Consider the following 17894-nt stretch of genomic DNA (forward strand, 5'->3'; position numbering starts at 1 on the left):
GTGATCATTCAAAATCGATTAATCTTGTGAGAAAAATTGCTTTTAAAGGCGGTTCTAACGTGCTGTGGAATTCTCTTTATAGTAGGTTGAACGAATTTTTAGTGAAAGCAAAAGTTAAGTATCGACTCCTTATAAGAATAGTTTATGAATTCTAAAATATTTATTGCATCTAGTTTCTTGCTTGCTTTTGGTCTATCAAGCAACAATTTTGCAGAGAGCAAACACATTGTGCTACATAGGTATAAATTAAATTTTAGTTGAACCAAAACCTAACAGCAATTTAGGAATAAAAGCGTCCATTCAACAAATATTTAATGGAATAGTGCTCTGTATTTGCCTCAAACACGCATCGCTTTTGTGCAATTACTTCTTATATATGTATGTAAATGTGTATATTTCATATTATTAGATTAAAATTGTATTCTGTTTTTATCTACATTTTATAATATTTTCCAACCGTCCACATACAGTCAGTCTCCCACACGGGTTTTGTGCTTCCCACAGTTGGCTTTTTGATTTAGGATTGGGGCTCAGGCAACGGTCAGAAGTACGGAGCGCTGACAAAAGCATCCAACATGTCGGGCGAATGACAGTGTTCGAGAGTTTCGAACTGCCAATGCCGGGAAGAGCGTTAGGTCGGAGGCTTCGTATGTGTGCGTGTATGAGTGTGCAATCTATTGCATGCATTTGATTCAAAACTTTCCATTGAAGTTCTGCAGCAACTTCAGCTGTCGTTTTGTTTACTTTGCCGCTGCTACTGCCTTTGCCTCTGCGTCTGCCACTGTTGGGGCCACTGCCGCTCCAGTTGTTGTAGCTGTAGAACTTTTGTGTTTGTAAAAGAAAGCAAAATGAGTTTCCGACTGTCGGAGCGGAGTTGCGTGTGCTGATGTATTTTTAAAGATTCGAGTGCCAAGAGGGAAGAACTTTTAAATGGCAATTCAAGTTGCAGTATTGCTTGTACCTCGTATGTTTGTATGTGAGGCACTGTGATGGTGCACATGTAAGGTGCAGCAAAGTGGCTGTCAAGTTGTTTAATAGCTTTTTGTGCACAGCTCTTGTCACTGGGCGCCACTTGAAGCGGCTTGGGTTGGCAAAACAAACCGACGAGCAACGTGCATTAGCTAATTTAACAGTTTTTGTCAACTCACAGCTGTTGTGTACTCACACTTCCTTCCACTCGAACTCAAACTCTTACGTAATCCCAACCGCAATTACTCGCTTATAGATTGAGCCAGCATTATTTATTTTTGTCGCTGGCCGGCCCTATTGACACGTCAGACTTTGTAAAATTGTGGTTATTGTGTGTTTGTGGTCTCATAAAGCAATTTCTGTCCAACACACACACACAAACACACGCACACACACACATTCACATGCATACATAAGTATACATACTCGTATACATAGTTCAGTCAGACAGCACACTCGCTCATACCCTGCTGCACACCTTTTGCGGTTGCTGCGGCCTCTGAAAGTGGTGGGGACATTGGCAGGCCCAGAATCCAGACAGCTCGGAATTGTTGTCCATCTGACGTTCTGACAGCTGAAAATTCGCTACAAAATTGCATTTAAACTTTAAAATTTATTTAAATCCATTTACATTCTCGGTGGACAGTGGACAGTGGACAGTGGACCGTGCACATCTGAATGGATGCATGTAAAAACACACGTTTAATTAAGTTCATTTGGCAACTCTATTAGCATCCGTGACTGTACGTGTGTGAGTGTCATTTTTTGTTGTTATTGTTTTTGTTTATTTGTTTGTTGCATGTTGAGCGGAAGTGACAACAGCAAAAAGAGGAAATGCTGCGCATGGACATGTGTCGCACACACACTCACACACACACTCACACACACACTCACACACAAGAGTACAAACATACACTTAAAGGCTACACTGACATTTGAATGCATACATAATTTGCTGAGCATTAATTTAAATTACATAAATGTTGAACAAATGTCGTTTACACTGACGCTGCCCGATGGCTTAATACCCGAACATAAATCAAAATTGTAATATATGTAAATGCACACAAGTGGCAGTTAATATGCAAAACGATTTGCTATTATTTCTCCTTTTTTTGTAGTAATTATTTTTCCAATGCTGTACTTAATACTTTTTATACCATACACCGCATTTTTGTGGCGATAGCTTAATAATCAGCATTTAAGGTACTGTGCTAAGGTGATGTTGATGTTTCATAAATATTAATATGGAAATTATGTATTTATATAAGTTAGTTAGTAGTTAGTAGGTATTTCCGAAATTCTTGATATATTTAATTTGTTAATGGCCCCTTATAATGAGAACTGTTTTACAGGGCGAATGATTAATGTAATTTGTTTGATGCGGGCACTTGGGGTTGAAAAGCAAACACATCCGCTTCAAACACAACAGGTATACTATAGTCTAAGGCACACACCCGAGTTGAGTTGAGTCGAGTCGCAATTGCGTATTTGCTTAACTCTATGGCTTTGAGCGAGCAAGCACAAATAATTACACACATTCACACGCAGACGCACAAAGCACTCAGAACACAATTAAATGTATTTGCAAACACTTTCAGTTGCTTCAAATGGTATTCAAACATGCCCTTAAAGACGACCCACTAGTCAACATTTGTTGGCGTTATCGCTGCTTTATTTGCTTGTGGCCACCAACTCATTTATGCTTATTGTGATTTCAGAACCACGCACTGATTTCTGCAGCCCAAGTCGCCCAGGACAGCAGAAATGAATCTCGTAATAACATCCTCATCCTCTCTGGTGCTGCTCCAGTTTGCTCTCCTCGCCCTGTCCCTGTTGCCGAGTTTGATTTATGGCCACGCCCACCCAGGCAATGGTAGAAAGCATGCGGCAGCGCTGGCGCAGCTTACGGGTGGCGCCCACTTGGTAATGGAGACCCAGTCCGGTGATGTGTTGGTGCGTGCAGCACGGGGCGCTGGCTCAGCCGAGCTGACGCCCACTTCAGTGGATAATGCTGCAACGGGCCATAAGCGTGTGAAAAACAATAATAAGAAATCGAATAAATCGTCAGATCATGTGCAGCATGCGGGCGGCCGCAAATCGGGATATAAGAAACAGCCCGGCGATGGCGCACAGCCACAAGCACACCAACAACACCACCAGCAACAGCAGCAGACGCATCAGCAGGGCCACAAAGCCAACAAGCGGCAAATGCTTAAGCAACAACAGCACCAACCAGGACACCATGCCCATCATCAGAACGCAAGCAAAAGGACGGGCGGTCAAAAGGCCAAGCAATCGGAAAATGGTGAGCAAAAAGAAGAAGAAGAAGCCGCAAATGGCAAAAAGTCACGTAAGTCTTTTTTGATTGTTGCATAAGATGCTTCCCAAATAAGGTGTGTGGCGTAGTTGAAAAACGAGTATAAGACATAATATATCCGAAATCTGACATTTTCCCAAACTTTCTATTTACCAATGTTCCCAGATTTTCTCTTTTACCCTTTAACTCTGAGGAATAGCTGACAGATAATCAAATAAATAATAGACCCAAAAATGTCATCATATCTGAGCTGTTTAAAGCTGTATGAAAATCCTTTCGTTTATAAAATATATTTATCTATAATGTACCATGTATTTGTTGAAACAATTAGGTTTCAAATAGTTAATCAATTAAAGGACATGCAGATCTTGCTAATAAGAACCTCTTTTTACATTTAACTAGTATGTCTTTTCGAGTAGAAACTATGAATCGCACCATATCGCAGTTGCAATGATGGGGTGTTGCATTGCATACTTTTGCGCTCCCGATTTTCAGGACATCGTTAAATTTAATGGGTGCTTCAGTTCATATGAATGTATACGCGTGTGGCACAAAAACGCGCATAAAAGTCAGTCATTCGTGGAAGAAGCTTGTTGCTTCAACTGTCTAGTCTCACACAATGTTTACAACAATATTCCTGAAAAACTTAAAAGCAGAGTTCAGGAGCCGCGCGTACTCGACTTCTCTATACTCTGTCACGCTCAAAAATAACTTGAAGCAAACAAGTACCAATTATACTGCATGAATTCGAAAGAGTAACTATTTGCTTAATACCCCTTGATAGAGAGACAAGGCTGTCGATGTAGCCAAATTATTTCAATAATATCTTATAACGAATTCAAATTCATTCGCTCAACGGCCAGCAACACAATGTGGAGAGCCATTATTATTTTTACCAAAAATAAATAGGATCATAAAGAAAAAGCGAAATTAAATGAAACACACATTTTTTTACATTTTAAGATATCTTTATCAATTTCATTCACTTCTAATATTGTATATTTACAACTGATGTACAGATATCGTATTGCTATTTAGCCGTTTCTTCTTAATTATACGAAATTGAGAAATATTACAATTAAGACAACAATTAAGAGAGAACAGTGGGAAAAATGATACAAAAAGCCCATAAAGCTTCAACCTTAACATATATAATTTTTGTACCAGTTTCTGACCCGATGCGGGAAGATTTATTTGTCAGTTCGGCAAGCTTTTGCCTCTACTCACTAAACAGTGGTCGAACATTCTAGCTTTAATCGCCTTATCAGATTAATCAATAATCTGTATAATTTGTTTGGTCTGCCAGTTGTTACATTGAACAGAATTATGCCACAATACCCTTTTACCATTCGGGTACAGGGCATAAGCACTAAAATTTCATTTGCCGGCTTTGGCCGCAGCTGAAGCTCATGCCCATGGAGATGAAGATGCAGATGATGATGATGATGATGATGATGGAAAATAAACAAGACGTTTTGCCGCCTTGGGCCATAGCAGTGGAAGCAGCAGAAGCAGCAACAACTTCATATTTTACAGATGAAAACAAACGCAACCATGCGTCTAAATCGCAAACCATGGCTCAGCAACAACAATTCGAGTAGCTACTGCCTCGTAGCCGGCAGGAAGCTGGCGATTCGGGCCTATGCGATTCTTATGCGTAAATAATGTAGAAAAAATGCCAACAGGGAAGACAACACATAAATAAATTTCGGACTGCCGGCAATACCTTTGGCAATAAAATTTGATTGAGTTTGATACTCATATTATAAAATATGTAAGTAGGCCCACGTGCAGTGTGGCTCAGAGAAATGTGAAATGCGGACGGCATCTCACGCATACAAACGAGCGCGTTAACAGAGCTTTTAACATTAGCGTAACATTAACAGGGCTGGGCAGCATATTAAATTAGAATTAGGTGTCTGGACAGCTCGGAATGACCAACGTACAGCACAGAATTGCCCGGCAATAGTTGGTAATGGGAAGATGAGGGAAGGGAGCCGCACACGCATCCGTCCGTATTCCGTCGAATGAATAGCCGGGTAATTTTGTTGCATTTCGGAGTATACGAGTATGCGTATAAAAGGGTTGTCCACCACTTGGGTTGTCTGCACAGACGATTTGAGTTGCCCATAAAAGCACTTATATGCCTATTTATGCTGAGGTCTATAGCCAGCAGGCAGCAGCAGCAGCCAGTAGACAGCAAAGACAGCACCACAAACAACTATGCTTTTGCCAGGCAATTTGGCATCAGGCGAAATGGGTGGGCGGAACGGTCAAAGGTCGAAGCAAAATGCGAAATAAAATGACTGACATTTTAAAATAATCCCTTTGCCGCATATTATATGTTTACTCCTTTTTCTAGTTCCCTTTTTGTTTGGTGATGGACTTTCTTGTGTGTGTCTTTAATCTGCCCAATTTTTGAGAGTTTTAATTCAACATAACTTATTTCATCGCCTTATATTCTACTCAACTGTTAGACGATAGTTTTCTGTTTGAAATGAAATTATTTTTCTAGATTTTTAATTCCGATGGCGTCTTTTTAATTTTTTATTGAAATTACACAGTTGCTTATAAATGCGCGCAACCTCATTATGACAATGGTCTACGTATTGTATATTCCCGCGGGACATTTAATTAATTACCACGTCAGAGATTTTCAACGAAACGTGCTGCGCACAAATTTAAATGAGATTTTAAGTTGATGGCTCTGTATGTCCTTGCACATTTTTGTATATTAAAGGCATTAAGCCAGCTTAAATTTTCGCTTCGTCTGCAGGCCACAAAGCTTGCTCGATTTTATAAAGCTCGACTAGAATCGAGGTACATTAGCGGCCGGGCAGTGCTCCTAATTTTAATTTTGTGCCTCCGAGAAGTCGTTTATGCAAATGAAGAAAATTTATTAAATTTTTCCTTTTTTTTGCATACTTAATATGCTTAGTTGGCGAGTTTTAATATATGTACCCACATATTTGTTTCTATTCGACAGCATCCACCTGTCGCTATGCGAAGAGCGCCTGGTCGGACTGCGATGCCAAAACAAATCTGCGCACGCGCACTCTGACTCTGAAGAAGGGCGAGTCCAATTGCCTGCCCACACGGACCATGCAAAAGAAGTGCAAGAAAGGTGAGTGGAGGATATGTATCTACCTACACACACATACATATGTGTGTGTATGTGTATGAGCAGCATCAGCATAATTGTAACAAACTAATCAAGTTGAAATATGCAAACGATGCGAGCAAAAGTGTGTTGCTATTTCGGCCCGTGGGTCAAAACAACAATTAGTTAAAGTCATGGCTCGCATACATCAGCAGAATTCGAACATAAATCTCAACTATGCTCATGCGTCAAAGCTGCAGCTGTAAGTTCGTAGTGGAAGGGATGTCAGGCTGTGCGGGCGCGTTCATTGTTCCGAGTTAACTTCCGCGTTGACAAACAATAGCTCACACACACACACACACACCCACCGAAGAGATGGACAAAACGTGCGTGCGTGTGCGTGTCTGAAAGAAAGTTCACATGGAAGACGAATTACGGCGATTGGAATTATGACAGCTTGAGCTCAGTAAATAAAAGCGCCTGAACTCGTTCTCGTAGTCAATGGCCTGGAGATGTAATTAAAAATCTGTTTGGGCAGAAGCAACAACTGCAGAGGACTTGTGAGGGGCGCACGCTGGTATGAAAGCGATTTAAAATAATTAATTAACCTCCTAATCGCTCGAAAATATAGGTATTACAAATATTCTTATCTTGAATAAATCATTTGAATTTCTTGAAAATGTTGTCCAATTCCTTGAACAATTGCCCACTTAACCGAAGTTATATCTCATACACCGTATTTTTCACTATCTTAAAACCATTCTTTAGACGCCTTAAAAGTTGTTCCGATTAGAATATAAGAAACAAAAAAAAAAAACAATCATTTTCTCACAATGTGAACATATCATTATTTATTGTATTATTTGGAAATATTTTTTACTTAGCAACGGAGCTCGTGACTCTGATGAGCTAATTGATATTCATAGGGGAGAGTAGGGGGTGCACAGCGGGCATGGTGTGTCTTGCTCGTACAGTCCCTGAGATGTAGGTGCCCATACGGGCGGAGAGACAGAGAGACAAAAAGGGCCAGTTTGACTCATCCTAGCATGCTGATCAAGATCCTTCTTCTGCATATTTCTTTTTTTAATTTGCACAAACCTATCCACATCGTCCCGTTGCGATATAATATTGAATAAAATATAGGTTCGCATCAGTGTGCAATGTCCATTGATTGTTAGGAGAATGGCCCTAACTGCTTCTGTTTGCCTCAAACTTGCTGCATGGCATGTTCAACTTTGATAATTTGTGTGATGCCCCCATAAGTATGCTATTTTGCAGCTACGTAGATAAAAAGTCAGCTATTCGTTAACATAAAATCACGCCCCGTTAGCCAAAGGCAGTTAGGGAGGTCGCTTTTAAAGTAAAAACTCATTGCAATTCACCTGTGCTAGCAGCATTGTTGTAATCGCCTTCTAATTAAAGCGGCCATGCGGCCACTGCAACAGCACTTTGCTGCACATTTGGGGTAACAGCGTTGGCATCGGAATCGGCGTCGCCGTCGCCGTCACAGTCGCTGTCGACGTCGACCCATATGTGCGTTCACGTTCACATACGGCTTTTTCTGTGGCTGTAGATGTGTGTGACAGGCGCATTTCCTCCAATTAGAAAATAAAAATCAGATGCCTGCATTGTTGTTGCTGCAGTTGTTGGCGTTACTTGGTGGTGGAACGTTTTAATTAAGCAGGCAGGCAGGCTGGCAGCCACAGCGACAGTACTTTTTGCCTTCACAGTGACAGCCAAAAGTGTGCGCATGGATGATGATGATGAGGGTGGAGGAGGGGGAGATAGGTTACTAAGGGCGCGTGGGTGTTTTACGAACAATGTTGCATTCAATTTGCTTCCTGTCAAAATGGCGCATTTCCTGCCGAAAGCAGCAGCCAGCGACAACGAAAGACGACAGACGACTGGCGAATGGGAGTGCAATTGCCCTCGTCGCCCTCATACTCGTTCAGTTTTCAAAGGAAGCAAACCCATGCAAGAACCATCATGCACACTCTTAATACCATACATACATACTCGTATATGTACCTATATACGAATATATAGACATATGTACACACAAAAGGATTTGGTTGGCAAAGCGGGAAGAGAAAAAGTTTATTCTGGCTTGCATTACAGCATTACAGCTGCCGCTGCAAGTTGTTGCGGTTGTTAGCAAGTTGCCGCCGTGCCATCAGACAGTGGGATCTTTTGCCCAAAAAACAACATTCTGGTGCCAAAACGGGAAATTTTATTAGAGTAAACGAAGCTGGAAGAGCGGCAAACGAACTCTTGATTGTTGTAGATTAAGGATGCGGGCGATAAGACTTCCTTCAATGTACTATTACTTGTGTTGTCTGATTTAAAATTTCGATATACAAGTATTACATATATCTTCTTTTTTCGTCTCAATTTTGATGCTATATCAGAGAGGTAAAGAGATAATAATTGTTTAGTTTGAATAAATAAGCACTTTGCGGTAACACCTACCTTACCAATAGGAATTTTAAAAAGTAACGAAAGTCTGCTTACCCTCATACAAAAATGTCACACTGTGCATTCTCCTAGAGCCCTCTGTGTATGGCAACAGCAGCGGTAGCGCGTGTTCTTAATAGCTATTCGCGCATATTTGAAACGATTTCCCGTTTTTTAACATTTTCATTTTTGCCAGATGCTTGCTTTGTCGATTATGCTCCGATGCCACGCGAATTCATCGCACCACCATGGCCTTGCAGCCAACGTTGTAATTTCGATGGTGCTTCCACAGCATGAATAACTTGTGTGCGCTCTCAACTGGAGAGTACAACATGAGATTTTTACAAAAAAATATTTATATAGGATAACATACTTGTACATATATATGTACATACTCGTATATTCTTTTCGCGTTTTAACTAACTGTATGCAAAAGCCTACTACTTAAGGGAAGTGCACAACCACAACATACAAAGTGGATAAAAGCAATTAGTTTAAGTTGCATCCTACTCCAATACGAGGAGATTGAAAGTACCTCATGACTGAGAGAGACTCCGACTTACCAATAAAGAGCTTAAATTAGTATTACATTTAGGGAACTAATGTATTGTTTAATGTGAAGACGATGGCGACTGGAGTGTTTCGATATGAAAGGCATCCAATATAAATACAAGTATAGATTAAATTATAACTTTATTCCAAATCATCATATTTCCGGCAGGGTTTGTTGTATTATTAATTACATAAGAAATAAATGCACATCAATCCGTCTATTGAATGAATATACTTGTTATACTCTCATACTTACATCTACAATAGAAGTCGCCGTTCCCGCTTCGGCTAGAATCGTGCAATGGGCGAGCGCCTTTCCACAAGCTTTTGGAATATCTTCTTCTTATCTCCTTTATAGCCATTATAGGCATTTAGAAAACTGATTTCTGATTCTGCTTAGCTAAACACATATTTACATACTCGTATAGTAAATTCGAAAACTAGATCATCTTTATGAGACACGCAATTGTTTTTCGTATGCTTTTAGCCTGTCGCTATGAGAAGGGAGCTTGGTCGGAGTGCAAGGCTGGCCAAATGACACGTGAGGACAAACTAAAGGTCTCGGACGCCACCAACAACAACAACGAGCAGAGCTGCGAACCCATCCGTATCACTAACAGAAAATGCAATCCTGGCAGCGCCGGCAACAAGCAAGGTGGTAATGGTGGTCGCTCTAAGGACCGTAAACACAAGGAGAAGGGTAAGCATGACATTTAACACATGTATGAAGGTATATTCCAATATTTGTCCTTATGATTGCAGGCTCGCGTCGCGTTACGCCACAGGCCTGAGGCTCTTCGTGATTCACAAACCCACGCACAGTGCTTGCCAAACAGTGCGACAACAAAAAGTATTTAAGTAAAATATAAAGCAACCACAGCCACAAAAACAACACACACAAACAACCAGAACCACAATTTTAGTATTAATTTTAGAATTGTTTTTTCAAGCTCAAAAGTAAATATCGTCGAAGTTTTGTAAGATCCGATATGGGAAAATCGATCGTCTTTTCACCTTGGGCTTTTATAAAATTTTACGTTTTATTCGTAATTTGTTGCTTACATTTGCATTTGCAAGAAGTTAAAACTGTACGTTATTACTATATATTGTAATATCGCACGAACTGTCTCAAATTCCAGATGACATTTTTCTTTCGGTATGAAAATAAATAAGAAATGAACGGGAAGAATGGGTGAAGGGGGCGTAGATCCTTTTGACTGAATGCGAATATGAATAAATATCAAATGTGTAATTTGTTTGCAATTAAAAATAAATGTTCAGCGAACAATTCCAAAAACTTAGTGTCGTCCATATCGTCCATTTGCATTGGAGTAGCCCCCGCTGCCTCCGGAAAATGCATTGCCACCAAAGCCATGACCACCGCCACCGCCACTGCCACCTCCACCGCCACTACCGAAGCCATTGCCGAAACCTCCACCTGAGGAGCTTGAACCCAAGCCAGAGAAACTACTTCCACCCATTCCGGATCCGAAGCTGCTGCCAATACTAGATGAGCCAAAGCGGTTGCCACCGCCGCCGCCACCACCACCGCTGTGACTGCCACCGCCATTGAAGCCATTGTAGCCACCACCACCACTTCCTCCGCCACCACCATTGTGTCTGCCAGAGCCGCGACCGCCGCGATTCCGTCCACCACCGCCGCCAGAATCTCGTGCAATGTACTCCAGCTCCGGATTCACATTCTGATTTGCTTCACGGAGTATGTCAATAAGGGCGCGTGCGCACTTGGCATTCTTGCGGGTGAAGAACGCGTAGGATGTGCCCGTGGAATGTTTACGTCCTGTGCGTCCAATGCGATGTATGTAATCCTCCGAGGATTGTGGAAAATCAAAATTTATGACATACTTGATGCCATCCACGTCCAGCCCACGAGCGGCCACATCAGTGGCGACCAAAATGTTGGCGCGTCCGCTACGGAAGTCATTGAGCACATTGTCGCGATCCATTTGCGACTTATCGCCGTGAATTGAGCCTACGCGCACACCGAATGCGTTGATGAAGCGTGATAGCTCATCTACTTTCTTTTTGGTGGCCACAAATATGATGATTTTGCCGGGTGAGTTGGACTGGTCATATATGTGAGAGAGCAAATCCTTGAGCTTGGTGCCCTTTTCGTGCTCGCCGCAAACCTCCACGTACTGGCGTATATTGTGATTGGCTGACAACTCCAGGGATCCAATGTTGATCTACATTGTTGAGTAAAGGGCTTTAGCGTGAAGAATCAATAGAATGCATGTCTGGTTGTTTACTCACCTGAATGTAGCTGCCCAGAAAATCTTCAGCCAGCTGTCGCACCTCCTTGGGCCAGGTGGCACTCCACATAAGTATCTGACGGTCGGGCCGTATTTGACCTAAAATTTTGCGTATCTGTGGCTCAAAACCCATATCCAACATGCGATCCGCCTCGTCCAGCACCAGATATGTGCATCGTCGCAAATTGGTGGTGCCACCTTGCAAGAAGTCCAGCAAGCGGCCGGGCGTTGCAATAACAATCTCCACGCCACGCTCCAAATCATTGGATTGCTTAGAGCGTGGTGCACCACCGAAGATGCATGTGTTGCGTACATATGCGCTCGATCCGAAATCATTGGCCACCGATTGAATCTGTTGGGCGAGCTCACGTGTTGGTGCCAGTACTAGGGCAATGGGTCCATCGCCGCGTTGTAGTGGCTGCTGGCCATTGATGTGAACAATGGCGGGCAGTATGAACGCGAGCGTCTTGCCTGAGCCCGTCTTTGCAATGCCCACGAGGTTGCTACCTGACATGGCTATGGGCCAGGCCTGTGCTTGTATTGGGGTTGGCTCTGTATACCGTTGGCGGCGAATTTCATTCATGCAGTAATCGGGGAAGCATGCCTCATCAAAGTACTGTATGGGATTCGGGGCCGGGCCGCGCACTGTAATCTGATGTTGACTGCGAAAGCGCTCCACTTCGTGGGGTGGTCTGTTACGCGTTTGCGGATGCTCCTGATAGAAGTTCTTCTGAAACGGCTGCAAACGCATGTCTGTCCAGTTTACATTGTGTAAATCTATCCAACAAGATAATTCGGGCATTAGAGAATTCCACCAACATTCAAAATCTCAACTTACTTCCGAAGTCGTCGTTTACAGCACCTGCTCCTCGGTTGAGCCCACCGCCCATGCGCCTCGGACTGCTGCGTCGTCTATCAACTCGACCGGACCTCACTGAAAAAAAACAAAACGTATAGTGGTGAGCAACAATATAGTTGTGGCAAATCTTCATTTACGCGGGGGTGGAAAGATGGCAATTGTCCCATTGGATTAGTTTAAAGAATATTTGCCCTGTTTTACCAGCCGATCAATGCACTACTTGGTGTAGTAGTAGTAGTAGTATAATCAATTGGAAAATAGGTGATATAGTCCATTTAAACACACCCATTCAACATTTAAGCAGCTTCAAGAATTTTGCTAGATCGACAAAGATATTAATAATTGTCCTGCTTAGTCTTCTGAAGTATGTAAGTAGTTCTGTACTTCATTGGATTTTTAATGAAGCACTTACCACCGCCACCACCGAAACCACGACTGTCCCGGTCTCGATTACCATCGCGCTGCCCGTATCCGCCACCAAATCCAATGTTGCCGCTACGGTGCGGGGGCGCCATGTTCTAGTCTATAATCTGCAAAATGTTTTGCGCTATACTTTTGGCACTTGTCGGCAAGCCTTCAGATCTGCGCGTTTTGTTTACTTTCTAACGTTAAAGTTTCAACGACTTTGTTGTTAATTGTATTTTTCTTCTCACTAAATGCTTCTTCTTCTTTACTGTCGTTGGAGGTGGCACATCACAAAATCGATTGCTGAAATATCCTGCCACACACCAATTTCTTTTCATCTGGCAACACTAATCATTGAAGTATTGCAAACAACACTGTTCAGTGTTCAGTAAATTCCTCAGGCGCTAAAAATGACGCCGTTTCGCCGTGAGTGTCGCGGACAGATTGCAGCGCGTAAATGGAAATGGACGAATTGGAGGAATCCGCATCCACGGATAACGAGGATGTATTTTATTTTGAATCAGAGCACTTGGCGCTGCGTGGCAACCAGTGCTACTCCGATCTTCTGCGCACCATTGCCATTCTGCAGGCGCAGCGCATCCGCGTGCATCAGCAAATCGACGAGGTAGAACAGGCGCGTAATTTCTATTTGGGGAACCCTCAGGTGCTGATTGACAAAATCCGGAATAACGAGCCCTTGATTGGACCCAACTACATAACAACTATTAATGTGAGTAAAATGTGCTGCAAATGTCCAGCTATTATCTCAAATTGTTCATTTTCAGTTGCCTGAGCTGCCCACGCTGTCTCAAAAGATGGCAGCCGGAACGGATGGCAATGCTAGTGAGTATGAAAGCAGCATTTTATATTGGCTATCCTTCAAATGATCGTAATTTAAAAAGGTTCCAATGCCGCAAACACCTTTATGGAACGCAAGCCGGCGCCACAATCGCCCACTCAACCACACCTGCAAGACAATGACAGCAACAGGAGGTCTGATAGTTTCAATCGCTTATGGACTAATGAAGAACAACGTCGCCTTGAAGCGCTACTCATTGAATATCCACCTGAAGAAATAGAAATGCGACGCTTTGCGAAGATAGCCAAGGCATTGGGTGATCGGACACCTCAACAGGTGTTCAGCCGGGTCCAGAAATACTTTCAGAAACTGCACGATGCTGGCATGCCAGTGCCTGGCCGTATACCCAAGCATCGCAGACCAGGTCTGAGCAAGCCAAAGAACAGTATTCGCCGATCCACGTTTTTTCCCGCACATAATATATCAATGCAAATGCCAGAAGATGATTTTGTGCTCGATGATTTACAGCCTGTTGCTCCCCCACCGCCTCCTGTCAAAATCAAAACTGAAGTGAAAGCCGAGCCTACCGTTGATGATGAGAAAGAAGATCGGCGGCGACGGCAGCTCACTGTTGACATACTCACCACGATATACGATGAAAAGATAGCCAACCCTGAGGGCTATAATCCTGATCCTCTAGCACCCAGATGTGCCGCCTGCGAAGAGTCGAGTGTAACTAGCAAGCGCTGGCGCTGCAACAGTTGCTATTGTTATATAAATCTATGCGGTGATTGCCTCGCGGACCAATTGATGAACGAACGCTTCGAGCACATCGGTCACGATGTGGTTATGGATGAAGAGACGTGAATCTCCGCTCTGTACGTAATAGGCTATCGACTTCGCCTGAGTGGCCATTTTTGATACAGTATACCCCCATAAAAGGTAATTTTATTTTCATTATAAGCATGTGGTCTTTGATTTGTGGTATTAGTGCTCAGACAAATTATTAAGTAATGAACGAACTCATTGGTGGTTGAATGCATTAAAAAAATGTTGGTACAGACTTCCATTTTAAAAAATTAAATTCAAGAAACATTTCCTATGTTTAAGAGAGCAAAAATGAAAAACATTTGCTCAGACTTAGTCAAATAAATATTAAAATACTTACTTATTGCTCTTAAATATTTCACTATTCTACCCGGGGCTTTCTATTTAATAAAAAACATAAAATATCGGTATGACATGGGAAGCAAAATGAACGGTATATTTTTTGCTGTTTCATTTAACACTCGGTTGCATTTCGATATAGAGATGTGCTCGTATTAGTTATTCAGAAGATACTGATAACTAGTGAATTGCGTCATTAACTGAATAACAATTATAGGGATTTATTTTTTGAAAACAAACAATCAATACTCAACACGTCGACTTTGAATTATACTCCAATTATTGTAATTGAATTGAACTATTTTATCACTGTGGCCTGGGCACGCTATGGTTTTCATATATTGGGTAATCAATTTAAATTTTATGGATAATGAAAGTATGCATATGATCTTTCTCAAATTTTCTGAAACAGACAAGATGCTGATTCGTCAAGTATTTGTAATAATGATTTAGGTGTTGACGTCCATTCATCATTGTTCTCTACCGTTTCTGCCAGCTTTCAATCAAAACTCGAAACCTCGACTTTAAATTATAATCTACTTATTACTTTCTTCTTGTAATTTGTACCTACTGACTGAATCCGTGGTAAAATTGCTTTTCAAACCATCTATTGGGTAATCAATTGAAATTTTAATGTGTAATAGGGGATAATAGGAATTATGCATATGATCATTCTAAAATTTTCTGAAACAGACAACAAGCTGATTCATCGAGTATTTGTAGTAATGAGTTAAGTGTTTAGGCCCATTCCATCTTTGTTCTCTACCGTTTCGGCCAGTTTTGCTTCCAAATATGAAAACTATCTTTTTATATTTGACAAAAGCCATGAAATTGTTGTCAACGTTAATATTTTATCATAATTCCTTTCGTATTTAATCGCAAACGATTTGAGCAAAGCACCAAAAAATTTAGTATCCTTCGGCTGGTTATACCAAAAATGTCAAATTTAATAGTGGCCATTTCGTAAGTTTTGAGATCCGAAAACTGTGAAAACAATAAGAGAGAAAAAAAGATTTTTCTAAAAATTCGCAGAGCATAGTAAATAAGTTGCAAATGACTTCAGGAGCCCTCACGCGTCTGCTGTACCATGATGTGTGTGCCTTTCGCGCATTTCGAAAGCTCATCAACACCTCGCGGGCGCTGACCTCGGCACTGTGGATGAACATGAAGGCAATGGCGGAGCAGTCTCAGTATAAGGAAAGGAAGGAGGTGGCACAGGCCATGCGAGCGTCCGAATCAGTGTACTGCCCATGCACGAGAGGATTGGAGTGTCAACCAGTGTCCTTGGTTTATTTGGGGTATCGCCGCTACTCCACCTACGACAAGACGACATCAACGCAGATATTGTCAAAGCTCTTTCCGCAAACATCCATAGAGCTTACTGACGAGCAGAGTCGCGAGCGTCGCAAGCGCGAAGAGGAGGAGGAGCTGAAGGAGATGGAACGAGCGTGGAAGCGCATGAAATTTGGATTTGTGTTCTTCGGCATAGGCGGCGTCATATTCTCCATGTGGGCTGTTTATTTCTTTGGCCAGCCAGCCATCGATGAAAAGGGCGAGGAGGTGATCGATGAGTTCAGCGCGCTGCCTTTGGCCAAACAGTATATGGCTCGTACCTGGAAATCGCTGAATCGCTTTCAGCGCTTCATACAGGAGCCATCGAGTCAGAAATTGCTTCCCGATCCGCTGACGGCGCCTTATGTGCAGCCGCCTTATACGCTGGTGCTCGAAATGAAAGATCTGCTTATACATCCTGACTGGACGTACGAGACTGGCTGGCGCTTTAAAAAGCGGCCAGGTGTAGACATATTTCTGCGCGAGTGCTCCAAATACTTTGAGATTGTTGTTTATACGGCGGAGCAGGGTATTACGGTGTTTCCGCTTTTGGACGCCCTTGATCCAAATGGCTACATTATGTATCGTCTGGTGCGCGATTCAACGCACTTTATGGGCGGCCACCATGTTAAGAACCTGGACAAGTTGAATCGCGATCTGAAGCGCGTGGTCGTAATAGACTGGGACAAGAATTCCACCAAGATGCATCCTGGAAACTCGTTTACGATCCCACGCTGGCTGGGCAATGACGACGACACGACCCTCTTCGATCTGGTCTCGTTTCTAAGTATTTTGGGCAGCAGCGATGTGGATGATGTCCGCGAAGTACTGCAGTACTACAACCAGTTCAAGGAGCCCATCGCACAGTTTCGCGAGAATCAGCGCAGGCTGCTCGAACAGATGCAGGCCGACGAGCTGGAGCAGAAGAGCAAGTCGCGGCCCATGGTGAAGAATTGGTCGCGCAGCTTCATACGACAATGAAGAGGCTTTGCTCAGTGTTAGGCGTTCTTGTAGCTTATAATTGGTTCAATTTTCTCCACAATTACCCGTTAACTCATTTATAAATTGCTTGCGTTCGGTTTTTAACGTTTGAACGCTAAATTATAACTTGAAATTTATTGCAACAAATTGTTTGTGGTATCATGTTGGGATAAAATAGAAAGGACACAGCTGCTAAGTCTCGATATCGTACTCCTTTAGGCATAACTCCAGCTCCATCAGTTGCGAGTTCATCTTCTTCACAATGGTGGACAGCTGCTGGAGCTCAGGGGCTTGGCTGGTCATTCTTTCCTGGTCGCTGTCCGTCATGTTCTCGTGCAGCTTCCGCTTAATCATGTTGACGGCTTCCTGCTCCTGTTTCAGCATCTTTCGTATCTCGAGCTGCATGTTCTGGATGGTCAAGCTCTGGCGATGGCGTCTGGCATAGTAGGACTGACGTTTACATGTGTACACAATGAGCAGCAGCCAGATTATGATCACCAAAGCGAAGCCACACGGATTCCGAATGTTCATGGACCCTTTGTGTATAGCATGGACTGCATGCGAGGCCAAATCTATTACTTCACTTAAATTAGACATTGTGCGAGTGTTGTAAAGTCCACTGAATTTATGCGACAGTTGGGAAAACTGAGAACTGTTGAACCGATAATCCAGGCACACTTGGA

The 17894-nt window shown here is 42.6% G+C and overlaps 4 protein-coding genes across 7 annotated transcripts in view; 3 read left to right on the plus strand and 1 right to left on the minus strand.

The window, feature by feature from the left end:
• LOC115632208 (homeobox protein 13) overlaps positions 1-10394 on the plus strand; it is a 40150-nt gene extending 29756 nt beyond the window's left edge. For 2 of the 3 annotated variants that reach the window (XM_030529260.1, XM_030529261.1), the window contains 4 exons: positions 2691-3277; positions 6276-6413; positions 9883-10095; positions 10158-10394. In XM_030529260.1, the coding sequence (XP_030385120.1) occupies positions 2737-3277; positions 6276-6413; positions 9883-10095; positions 10158-10186 (921 nt within the window). In that variant the 5' untranslated portion in view covers positions 2691-2736 and the 3' untranslated portion in view covers positions 10187-10394. The remainder of the gene's footprint in view (positions 1-2690; positions 3278-6275; positions 6414-9882; positions 10096-10157) is intronic. The other variant, XM_030529262.1, reaches the window with a different exon arrangement.
• Positions 10395-10410: 16 nt separating this feature from the next.
• Positions 10411-13190, minus strand: LOC115632206 (ATP-dependent RNA helicase p62-like). Of its 2 annotated transcripts, XM_030529259.1 has the most exons (5): positions 13127-13187; positions 12940-13057; positions 12507-12602; positions 11670-12445; positions 10411-11602 (listed from the first exon to the last, which is right to left on the minus strand). In XM_030529259.1, the coding sequence occupies exons 2-5, from the start codon at positions 13040-13042 to the stop codon at positions 10694-10696; spliced, it is 1884 nt and encodes a 627-aa protein (XP_030385119.1). In that variant the 5' UTR covers positions 13043-13057; positions 13127-13187; the 3' UTR covers positions 10411-10693. The 2 variants fall into 2 exon arrangements, with proteins under 2 accessions (XP_030385119.1, XP_030385118.1); XM_030529258.1 differs by having other exon boundaries at positions 12940-13190.
• Positions 13191-13363: 173 nt separating this feature from the next.
• Positions 13364-14792, plus strand: LOC115632721 (ZZ-type zinc finger-containing protein 3). The gene is made up of 3 exons (XM_030529967.1): positions 13364-13662; positions 13718-13775; positions 13835-14792. The coding sequence occupies exons 1-3, from the start codon at positions 13390-13392 to the stop codon at positions 14596-14598; spliced, it is 1095 nt and encodes a 364-aa protein (XP_030385827.1). The 5' UTR covers positions 13364-13389; the 3' UTR covers positions 14599-14792.
• A 1030-nt stretch (positions 14793-15822) lies between these two features.
• LOC115632655 (mitochondrial import inner membrane translocase subunit TIM50-B) lies at positions 15823-17358 on the plus strand. The gene is made up of 2 exons (XM_030529886.1): positions 15823-15861; positions 15931-17358. The coding sequence occupies exon 2, from the start codon at positions 15952-15954 to the stop codon at positions 17209-17211; it is 1260 nt and encodes a 419-aa protein (XP_030385746.1). The 5' UTR covers positions 15823-15861; positions 15931-15951; the 3' UTR covers positions 17212-17358.
• The last annotated feature ends 536 nt before the right edge of the window (positions 17359-17894 follow it).

Source organism: Scaptodrosophila lebanonensis, unplaced genomic scaffold (genome assembly GCF_003285725.1).
Source record: "Scaptodrosophila lebanonensis strain 11010-0011.00,11010-0021.00 unplaced genomic scaffold, SlebRS2 tig00001415-arrow-pilon, whole genome shotgun sequence".
NCBI lineage: Eukaryota > Metazoa > Arthropoda > Insecta > Diptera > Drosophilidae > Scaptodrosophila > Scaptodrosophila lebanonensis.

What these genes read in the sequence shown, in the direction of transcription:
- LOC115632206 (XM_030529258.1), bottom strand. Translation starts at nt 13,042, where the DNA reads ATGGCGCCCCCGCACCGTAGCGGCAACATTGGATTTGGTGGCGGATAC. An exon ending in TGGTTTCGGTGGTGGCGGTG is followed by an intron (nt 12,603 to 12,939) that starts GTAAGTGCTTCA and finishes GTTTTTTTTCAG; the next exon opens with TGAGGTCCGGTCGAGTTGAT. An exon ending in TGTAAACGACGACTTCGGAA is followed by an intron (nt 12,446 to 12,506) that starts GTAAGTTGAGAT and finishes CTTGTTGGATAG; the next exon opens with ATTTACACAATGTAAACTGG.
- LOC115632721 (XM_030529967.1), top strand. Translation starts at nt 13,390, where the DNA reads ATGGAAATGGACGAATTGGAGGAATCCGCATCCACGGATAACGAGGAT. An exon ending in ACTACATAACAACTATTAAT is followed by an intron (nt 13,663 to 13,717) that starts GTGAGTAAAATG and finishes GTTCATTTTCAG; the next exon opens with TTGCCTGAGCTGCCCACGCT. An exon ending in CGGAACGGATGGCAATGCTA is followed by an intron (nt 13,776 to 13,834) that starts GTGAGTATGAAA and finishes TAATTTAAAAAG; the next exon opens with GTTCCAATGCCGCAAACACC.
- LOC115632655 (XM_030529886.1), top strand. Translation starts at nt 15,952, where the DNA reads ATGACTTCAGGAGCCCTCACGCGTCTGCTGTACCATGATGTGTGTGCC.